Genomic DNA, 10,399 nt, shown 5'->3' with positions numbered 1-10,399 from the left:
AGGACCAGAATAAGTGCCTGGTATTGCCCTCTGCTCTCGTGTTTCTCTGTGACTCCTGTCTGGTGGTTTACAGGTGTGTGTGTGGGGGGGGGGGCTCTGATTCTACACTCACCTGGAAGACATCCCTGTACCTGATGCTGTCATCAAGGCCACGATTTAAGCTGGTGTGCTATATATGCACCTGTGCTATGTTTTGGTCATAGTTTTCCTTGTTTCACCCCTGGAGTTGGAGAGGAGATCTGAAGGAGACTCATTACGGATTCCTTTGCCTGGACCAGAGGAAGGATTCCAGTGCCACTGGAAGACACCTGCATATTCTGTTAAAGCTGAACTTAACATTGCCAATTTTACCCAGAGTCCTGCCTTTTGAATCCACCTGCCCACTGGCCATTACAATGATAGCCATAATTCTGGGATAACAGGGATTTCAGCTGGGTCACATATGATATTATCTACATCCATCTTTTATATATTGTCTATAGCTATATGATAAAAGCTCAATAATCAACTGTTAAAGAAAGTCTTGAATTCATTCAAAAAACAGTGGTTTAAGCTTTGAGTTTAATGTTTAAACATGATCACAATGTGGTGATTACACAGTATTATACTTACTTACTTATACTTTATTGATCCCACAATGGGGAAATTACAGTTAACAGAACACCCATCCAAGAAAAGACAAACAGCCAGACAAACATGGAGATAAGTGTCTGCGGCCGTGCTGCCATCAGCGAGAGGCGCTGCTGTTACAAAAGAGGCAAAACAAAGCAAAAACAATAGAATTGTGTCATTTTCAAGATAATTGGCATGACTAAATGAAGCAACATCTTACTCATAGACTGCGATTTCAGTGTCTGTGTCTGTATCTTTGTTAAAACAGTAGTGAATGATTCATTTTCTCATTTGAAAGAATGAAATTATCAGGTTTTAGACTAGAAAAAATATCAGAATTTGCAGATTTACATTAACTACCCCCCCCCACCACCAACAAAAGTTACTAACACTAAACATGCAAAATACTGCAAAAAGAAAAAAAAACTATAGTTCAATTAATTTATACTGAGACAAAAAAAAAATCCAAGGGAAGTGGAAAACAACAACATGAACATGAAACCTCACAGTGGCAGTTTCCCATCTATTATTATATTTCACAATGCCATCAGTATTGAGAGACTAGCTACATTTTGTGCTGACAGGAGCTGTGTACCCAGTGTTAAATCCTGAGGAGGTGGTTTGTTTATTTACTTCAAGAACAGCTGGTCTAATAATGCTGAGTTTGTCTCAACCACTGCTCAGCAGACATTGCGCTCTTCCTCACTGTTGTCATCATCTTGGCCTGGTTAAAACCAAGATGAAGACAGTTCCCCCACATTTCCACCAGCAGGTCGAGTGTGCAACCAGAGAAGTGAAAAGATTAGACTAGTCGACACCAACCTGAACGGTTGGTGTAGAGAAGACCCCCACCTGCCCCTGCCCATCCTCCCTGTATTTTACAGCAGCACCACAGAGGGCATTTTGACTCACCATATGTGTGCTGTGGAGGCTGCAGTGCCTCCTACTGAAAGATCACTTTTATCACTGCCCTTTATAATTGCATTTTTGGCACAACTTTTTTTTCTAATCCTGTGTTGAGCCAGTTGCAGTGAAATTCTGTTCCTTGTACACTTTTTGTATACTAAATGATAATAAACACAAAACACACTGCTATAATAATCGAGAAAAAAATATTATTTCATGTCTCGAGGTGAAAAAAACCTGACCACTTCTTCTGGCAGCTTCATGGCTGTTTTTGCAGTTCTCCTGTCCTTGTGTTCATAAACTAAAGATTAACAATTATAAGAAAGTTAGAAAGTAAAAAATCAGTTATAAATCAGAGCACACACTTTCCTTCAGTTTTTTTTTTTTTTTTTTTAAAGGGACACACTGTTTTCAACCACATCTGGATCCATGTATGTGTATGGCAGTGGAACCTTCTCATTTCTGGCCTTGATCTCTGCACTCAGCTTTTGGAGCTCTTCTTGAAATGCTCTTATCTTCTGAAGAGGCTCCTCCTCACTGAAATGCTCCTCTGGGTATTGGCCAATAAGAACCTAATGAGTTTAACATGAGATTAATGACACATAGTTTTTTTTTTTTCACAATCTTTTAGTGAAATTTTACTGTGCAACACAAAAGTTATTTTTCAGTCTTTGCAGAGTACTTACATGGTCAGAGGACTGCTTGCTGAGTAACCACATGACGGCCATGCCATTAACTGTTATGTCAACACTGGGGAATGATTCCAACATGGTTTTCTCGTTTGCCGTCCCCTTCTTGGTTGGTGGAGGAAGCTGCATGGTGGTTGGACTGTTGGGCATCCAGGCACCAAAGTCATACTGCATTGAAGAAAGATGGATAAGTCATTAACAGTTTTTGTAGTCTGATACCATTCACCATTTCCAGGTCAGATGTCACGGTCCTGGGCTAGCTGTCCAGTGTTCTGAGTTATTTGGACTTGGAGTTGTGTTTTGTATGTGTGTTATGGGTTCTTGGTTTGATCTAGGGCAGAGGTGGACCTCGGTCCGGACCCAGACCGAAATAATGTCTCATGCAGACCCGAAACTAATACCGAAACAGAAATGCCCATTTAATATCATGAGCGCTTTCTGGTTCAGCTTTTACAGTCCTTACGGTAGGGGTGAAGTGTCCAAGGAAACCCACTGACCAATTGCATGCAAGTTTGGCCATACCATGTGATACCACCGAGCTCTTTCCTGCCGTGTCTGTTGGTAAACTTTGTAACAAACAGGGTTATTACAGTTAAAAACGAACCAAATAATGCAAACTGAAATTGAAAAAAACTAAAATAAATGAAAACTTTAATTAAAAGGAAAAAACAATAACTAACAAAACTGTATTGTAATTTTACAAAATTAAGTAAAACTTACTGAAATTATAGATTAAATGACTTTTGTTTTCATCGTTTTATTTAAAACTGTTGTGGATTGATATGAACCCTTTTTTTCCGCTCGGGCAGTTGAAGCTGGGAGCGCCATCAGGCAGCTGTGTGCGTGCTCACCGTGCTGGTCCACAAAGTAATGGCAGAGTTCATGTCTTTCTTTATGCTTCTCCCTGCTGATGTTCATGTGTGGCCTTTATATTACACACATTTAGCACGTAATGCTGCTATTTTGTGAACAGTTGGTTGTTGAATGCAATTTTTTTAAACAATATCTTTTGTCAAGTTTTTATTACACAATAGTCACTCTTTCACCTGACAAAGTATGAAAAACGAAAACTAAGCATGAAACCAAAAATGATAAGTAATAAAAACAAGCTAAACCACTCTGAAAACTAAAACTAAACTGAAATGTGAAATCCCAAACTATTATTACTAATATATATTTATATAAAAGAGCATTTTCATGATATTCTGCATATCTATCAGCTTGACTTAGCCGGACCTTAGCCTCATGAAATTTTCTCTGACTGGACCTCTTTGAATTTTATTGAATACACCTGGGATAGGGCGACAAAGCGGATGATCCTCTTTGGGAACCCCTAAAGTGAGCAGCTGTATGAAGAAGATGCATGACAGAGGAAAAACTACAAAATCTGATAATCTGTAAATTCAAAGGCTTCACCTGTCCAGAGTTGACAGCTGAGTGTTGAGCAGAGGAAATAAAGATCACCACAGTGACAAACTTGACCATCTCATCCACAGTGCTGAATTTCTGAGGAATTCCTGATGATCGATAAGAATAAATGGACTCAAATCTACAACGAGTAACTTTAAGATGCGTTATGGTAATATTCAACATACAGATTATAATCATAAAATCAGAAACTTTATTCAGAGCTCACCTGTACTTTCTTTTGAAAGGAATCCATATTTAAAGATGTCCTGAATCCAGCTCTGCAGTTCAGAGTCTTGCTGGACCTCAGCATCAGTCTTGTAGTAGAAGCTGAGTATTCCCCTCACAAATCTTTGACAAACAGAGACACATTCAGTAAAACACATTAGAGACTTTATACCTACAATTTATAATTGATTTATATGAAAAATAATAGAATATGCAAATACTGGATCACTTTCTTTGTTTTTTAAAAAAAATCTGCAGGTTCTTCATTTCATAATCATAGTGAGGAGATAATAGAAAATGAGGCAGATTCGGCAGAGAAACATTGAGGGTTTTGTCTAAGTCACCAAAAACTGGGACTAAACACAGAAGCTTACAACAGGTGTGTCAGGAATCAAGATTTTTTTCAGCTTTTTTCTTTCATTCCAGCACTTTTGGACATTTATAAATATATTTAATTTTCTGCATACGTTACCTCCCACCCCTGACGTTGGAAGAGTGCCCCATGGAGAACAAAAGTAATCACAGGAAGCCATGGGGGAAAATGATCAGGCTATGGTGTATTTCCAGCAACTGCAGTCAGCACAGAGTCATTTGCAGAATAAGCACTCAAAATCTGCAACAGCAATACAGCTGGCAGTAACTTTGAAAGTTTCCTCAAGTACAGTCGCAAAGACCATCAAATGTTATGATAAAACTGACTCTCATCAGGACCGCCACATCTCAACATCAGCTGTTCAAAGATGACCATATAACTGTTCAATCTGGACCATATAGTCAAACTCCTGCCAAGAAGTCACTTCTGAGGAAGAACAACAAGATGCAGGGAATGGCTTGGGCCAAGGAACAGAAGGAATGGACATCAGACCAGGGGAAATCTGTCCTTTGAGTCCAAATTTGACATGTCTTTGTCTCGCCATGTCTTTGTGAGACGCAGGGAAGATGAGTTGACAGTTCCTGAATGTGTAGCTCGCATTGTGAGTTATGGAGGAGGACGTGTATGTATGAAGGTGCTTTGCTGGTGACACTGTTTACTCAAATCCAAGGCACACTTAACCAGCATGGCTACCACAGTATTCTGCAACAACATGCCATCCCATCTGCTTTGAGCTTAGTGGGACCATCATTTGTTTTCAACAGGACAATGACCCTAAACACACCTCCAGGCTGTATCAGAATATGTGGATATTTGTTCTTTGGTCTTGGTTTTAAATTCATAACCCCCTATGAGAATAAATCTTCAGTCTACATAAAAAGTCTAACTGGAAACAAAAGTTCAAGGCCTCATTTTTTAGGCTGTGGAACATAATCTTGGATGAAATTTTAATAAGTGTATAAAGGTCATGCTCTAATTCTACATATGTGTTTTTGGAAAAAGTGGTAATAGAACCTGTGGATGATCTCCCAGAGCTTCAGTCCATCATCTCTGTAATAGAAGTTTGGTACATCTTTCAGCCCACGCTCTGTGATGTCCTCTGGGATACAGAGGGAGCTGTAGGTCAGTGAGGACAGGGATTTCTTCAGGATTGTGAAAACACCCTCTCCACCAGAAGCTGTGAACTAAAACAGGCAAATCTCAGTGACAGACAAATACTTTAGATTATAGTGAAAAGGTTTTTTTTAGGTTTGTGGGTCTTTTCATACCTTAGTGAAAACTCCGGTCCTTGATATTAGACGTGTCCGAGCTAAGAAGTTGATGTTCAGAGTGTAGTGAGTGTGAGGTATGAGAAGCTGATGGAACAAAGCACACTGATCAGTAAAGCCATGACTTTTTGCTTTCTTATTTGATGCTTTATAATCATATGATCTTTAATCCAGTCTTTCATTGTTGTACTGATAATAAACTTAGAAACTTTTGTTTTCTATAACAATTGTGTGTGTAATATCTAATATATGCCTCAGTTACCTTGTACAGAGGATGCACCATGGGCAGGTTACGCAGCACTGACATTGCAAAAACCTCAGCCAGCAGGTGAGTGCGCAGCAGGTGAGTATTGAGTTCAAACAGGTTGAAATCTGCACTTCTCACATAGATCTTGGCCATCAACCAGTCGTACTCAGAATCAGTAGGAAGAAAAACCGGGTTGTCTTTTGCTGGTTTCTGCTTCAGCTGAAGGAAAAACAACAAACATGTTTTTGATTCACCAAATTTGATCTTTTATCAATACTGACCAATAACCATCAAGGACTCCAAGTAAATGTTGTCTGTTTACAGTTTGTTCATGCCCTGATTCCCTGTGTGATTGTACTTTGATGTTTTGGGAGTGACAGTGAACATCTGAGTATATGTTCTCCATAGACACAAAAGTCCTCCACTCATACCCCTCTACATTTTATTGTTGTTGCCCACTTGAACCTTGAGGTCCACCAGGAGGATAATGAAGCCCCCAGATGGGCGGTCCTTGAATGCCCCATCAAGGGACTTCAAGAAGTCCAGGCAGACACAAGCTCCCTTTCCTTTTCTGGAGATGAAAACAACTTTCACAGTTCACAGCTATCTAGCTATCTACTCAAAGAGACAATCAGCAAGGTGGAAACTTTTATAAAGTTCAAATAAAAGTACTCAACAGTCAAATTTATTCTTGGTGTTATCTGTCTGAGCTCTAATCTTACCTGAATAGCAACTGGCTTCATCTTATCACCAGTTTTCCAGAGCAGAACAAGAGGAGCCGTCAGGTACTGCTTCTTCCCATTGATGGTGTTTGTAGGTACTCCATCCAAAAGCTTGTAGTCACACAGGAAGATGTTTCCCTTCTATTTGAAATGTCGGAAAGAATGAGGAATTATTTGACCCCTTGCATGTAGTCAAAGTCAATGTGTCAGTGCAGTCATATCGCTAAACATGCAGGTAAGATCAGCCAGGTACAAGGAATGTACCTTCATTTGATGAAAATTAAACAATTACCTTCATTTCATCTGCCAGTCTGTGTTTGCCATCAGGGAAAACCATTTTATTGGTGACAGGAAACTTGTCCGGCAGTGCTTCACAGCGTCGGATCAGGATGGGGTTGGTACCATTTAGATACTGGTAGCCAAAGAAATCATCTTCCTTCCAGTGTTGTCTGACGTACTCTGGAAAAAGAATTATCTTTCAGCTTCAAACTTCAAAATCTACAAATTTAGATTTTTTTTTCAATTAGTTGAAATAGCTGAACTTCCAAGGAGGTGTCCCCCAAAGGGGACTTGCATCTTTTCTGGGAACCAAGTGTCTCTGCCACATTAACCTGTTCTCAGGTAGTAGGTTAAGGTGTCCCAGTATGCGTACACTGTAAAGTGTGGCACTCATTACCTGATGTTTTAGACTGATGGACGCATAGCAGGCGATCAATATTCTCCACACACGTAAAATTTTCCGTACATTCAGAAATTCCTATCAGTTCCAGTTCTATCAATCTGGAAAAGGAAGGCACAGTTACTTTTTAATATCCATTAAAGATTTTTATTAGGTATGGATAAGTGTATATGACTGGAAATAAAGACTTCACCCTGTGGCTGCAGTGTAGGCCAACTCTGCAGTTTTACTCAGAGAGAAGCGGATGTCATCGGGCAGAGACTGCAAACTGTCTGCCTTGATGCAGTGAGGAATTCCCTCTTCATACACACCCCAGCTGAAAAAGAAAAGAGAGAGAAAGACGTGGATAAATGGAGGGGTGAGGGGTTATCAAAACAGTTTGTCTGCAAAAGTCTGTGATTCATCAGTAAGTTTGTTTATTCTCTGAGAAAAATTAGAACTGCCTGAGAGCATGCATACAAATAAATGACGCAGACTTCAATACACATGACAATAGTCTGTCTGAAGAAACAGTATTCAGCATACTTCACACCAAAGCTTTTTTCCACACAGCCACAGGAAGAACATGCAAACTCCACCCAGAAAGGCTTGGAGGAAGGTGCAATCGAACCCAGACCGTCTAGCTGTGAGGCAACAGTGCTTACACCACACTACCACAGTGTATCAGCATTTTGAGTGAAAACGGCATTCAACAGCTGTTAGATTTAGAGTAAAACATCATGTTTGCATCACATGGAAAGTCGATTATTTTTAGAGTCTAACACAAACTCTGATCACTTACCAGTAAACTTCCTGTTGCTGCTTAATCTCCTGCTCCCGACTGTAACCATCAACAGAGCATTTGTCTTCAAAGACCAGGAGAGCTTCAAATAGAATAAATTTGAGATTCATCAGTCCAATTGTCTAGTTTTTTTGTCATTGTTTGAGATCTTCTGTTGTCAGTGAAATGCACACATGACGTGCGACAAGCACATTTCCACACACCTGCCCCCTCTCTGAAGTAGTGCAGCTCGCTGTCAGTGATCCAGTGGTAGATGGGGAAGTGGTAGGTGTCTCCTTCAGGGGATTTCACGTCCACCTTAGCAGGATACCAAGAGTCATTAAAGAACATCGTCTCTTTCTGTAACTCAATCAGCACCAGCTTTCCAAGGGATTTTGGGCAGGATATGGTACACTTTGACACCTGCAGTAACAACAGAAAAGCTCATCAGAAGAACTCATCAGTAACCTCCTAGTAATCACAGTTACTTAAAAGATGGGAACAAATTTGCTAATTCAAGATTTAATCTCATCTACACAAAGTTGAGGATGCATGTCACAAATGTAAACGTGAAGGATTTCAGACTCACTCCTCCTTTAAACAAAGATGGTATCCAGCTCCGGGGGAGAAGTGTTCGCTGGCTCTCGCCTGAGCCGACCAGCTTAATGTAGATATCATCAAACGTAGAGGCAAAGGCCAGATCGCCAGTGAACAGGGTCACCTCATAATCAACCATCTTCACCCTTCAATGAAGAAAAACTTTAACAACTTTAAAATCACAGATACATTAAATATATCTTAAATATAAAGATGAAACCGATTTAAATTGTGTTTTTTCTATGATCAGTTCCCCTTTCATAAAGCATCTGTCTTACCTTTGCTATGAGACCAAGAAGTTCCTCTGATGAACTGTGCCGCTGGTATAACGAGTCAGCACTGATGTCTGTTCTTTATGCAAAGTTTCTGGGAGTGTCCTGTGAGGTGGAACCGTCAGCTCGAGTAACAAATGTTCCAATTTTGGGACCTGAAAAACAATGTTGTTGCCAAAAACTAAGAAAAAAATTGAAACAAAGCCAGAGGAGTTATGAGGAAACTGTCATTCATCCATTCTTGCCAAATACTCTCATCTAACAAGAACTAACTGAATATTTGGCTCACAGTAATTAAAATGTCTCTCATGTATTTCTGAGTTGTTTTGTTGTTGTTGGTTTGTTTTTTTCCATTTTGCTTTTCGGTGCACTGCTCGTTTCTCTGCTACAACTTCTGAACTAAAGCTCAGTGAACGACTGTGTTCAGATTGATTTAAAATGCAAAGAGAAAGTGTCATAATACAGTATGTGCTAATGCTTAAAGAATGTGTGCTATAACAAAATAAAGAACAACAGTAAAATGTCTAACAGCAGGCCTTAAGCTTTGGGAATCATTTCTTCTCAACACTCAGTGACAGATTTCCACCAGGACATACTTGCAAACAGCTCTGCCTCAGCTGTGCATGTGGAATAATGGTGAATAACTAATTTGTCACTTTAAGTCACCATCTAACCCATCTGAGCTTTTATTTCTGCTCCAGGTCAACACACTTGGCTAAATTCTTTGGCAGAGTGACTGTGCAGCAGAGCGTCTCAGTCTCACACACCAAAGCCAGTGCAGTTGGACACAGTTCAGCTTTACTAACAGTACGTTTTAAGTTTTCAAGTCAGGACATGAAAGCTGTTTCCTGCTCAGCCAGTTGGATAAACAAAGGTCCTTCAAAAATATCTCAGCACAGATTGTGCTGAGATATTCCACCTTAACTTTCTTATAAGTCCATACACAAGCATACATTTGTTTTCTTAGTTAAATATGAACTTTTACACCTGCCAGTATGCTTGTCTGTCTGCAAGGGACAACTTCAGCTCTGGGGTGTTGGTTGAGATCCTCTCATGAGGTGCTAGCTTGTGTTGGTTGGTTTGAATAGAACTTTCTTCTTCTGCTAACATTCTGGTGTGTGACCCGCTTGATCTTCAGATTCAGTCCAAAGATGTGTGGACTGTGTAGCAACATCAGCTGATGAGAGACTCCTTCAGCAGCTTTCAAGTTCTTCTGCATTTCTTAGAGTCCTTCCAAACTAATCTTTTCATTTCACTTGTTTGACTGTCTAAAATAAAGATGCTGTGATGGTCTAGACTGTATTTTTACAGTATTGCAGATAAATGCGTTCACCAAATTTTCCTGCAGCTACAGACAGCACACCTTATTGTGCTGCTGTAAATCTTGATGACAACTTGGAAGGGACCAGAATAAAACACTGAAATAACAAACAAGTAAACAAATAAAAAAAAAAGAGCAAGGAACTAAAAAGAAATAGGCCTGATAAATACTTTAGAAAAATGTGGTATTATGACAAGCAGATAACCCTTCACACTGACAGCTTTGTTCTTTCTTCTACAGCCTGTCTTGTTTGGCAGGTTTTGCAAAAAGAAGTGTGATCTGAATGCACTTTTGTGCCAAACATACTATAGACGAGCT

General features: G+C 39.8%; 1 protein-coding gene across 1 annotated transcript; it reads right to left on the bottom strand.

The window, feature by feature from the left end:
* Positions 1 to 552: 552 nt before the first annotated feature.
* Positions 553 to 8,627, bottom strand: LOC115793504 (hydroperoxide isomerase ALOXE3-like). Its single transcript, XM_030748536.1, has 14 exons — positions 8,481 to 8,627; positions 8,116 to 8,314; positions 7,913 to 7,994; positions 7,325 to 7,447; positions 7,129 to 7,232; positions 6,745 to 6,911; positions 6,453 to 6,593; positions 5,746 to 5,949; positions 5,484 to 5,570; positions 5,230 to 5,399; positions 3,844 to 3,965; positions 3,624 to 3,724; positions 2,205 to 2,375; positions 553 to 2,090 (listed from the first exon to the last, which is right to left on the bottom strand). The coding sequence occupies exons 1-14, from the start codon at positions 8,625 to 8,627 to the stop codon at positions 1,911 to 1,913; spliced, it is 1,998 nt and encodes a 665-aa protein (XP_030604396.1). The 3' UTR covers positions 553 to 1,910.
* Positions 8,628 to 10,399: the final 1,772 nt, after the last annotated feature.

Source organism: Archocentrus centrarchus, chromosome 2, assembly GCF_007364275.1.
Source record: "Archocentrus centrarchus isolate MPI-CPG fArcCen1 chromosome 2, fArcCen1, whole genome shotgun sequence".
Taxonomy (NCBI): Eukaryota; Metazoa; Chordata; class Actinopteri; order Cichliformes; family Cichlidae; genus Archocentrus; species Archocentrus centrarchus.
Note: the sequence above shows the minus strand (reverse complement) of the source record. Positions and strands in the feature narration are given on the sequence as shown.

What these genes read in the sequence shown, in the direction of transcription:
- LOC115793504 (XM_030748536.1), bottom strand. Translation starts at nt 8,627, where the DNA reads ATGGTTGATTATGAGGTGACCCTGTTCACTGGCGATCTGGCCTTTGCC. An exon ending in CCATCAGTCTAAAACATCAG is followed by an intron (nt 6,912 to 7,128) that starts GTAATGAGTGCC and finishes TTCTTTTTCCAG; the next exon opens with AGTACGTCAGACAACACTGG. An exon ending in TGGTGCATCCTCTGTACAAG is followed by an intron (nt 5,571 to 5,745) that starts GTAACTGAGGCA and finishes TTGTTCCATCAG; the next exon opens with CTTCTCATACCTCACACTCA.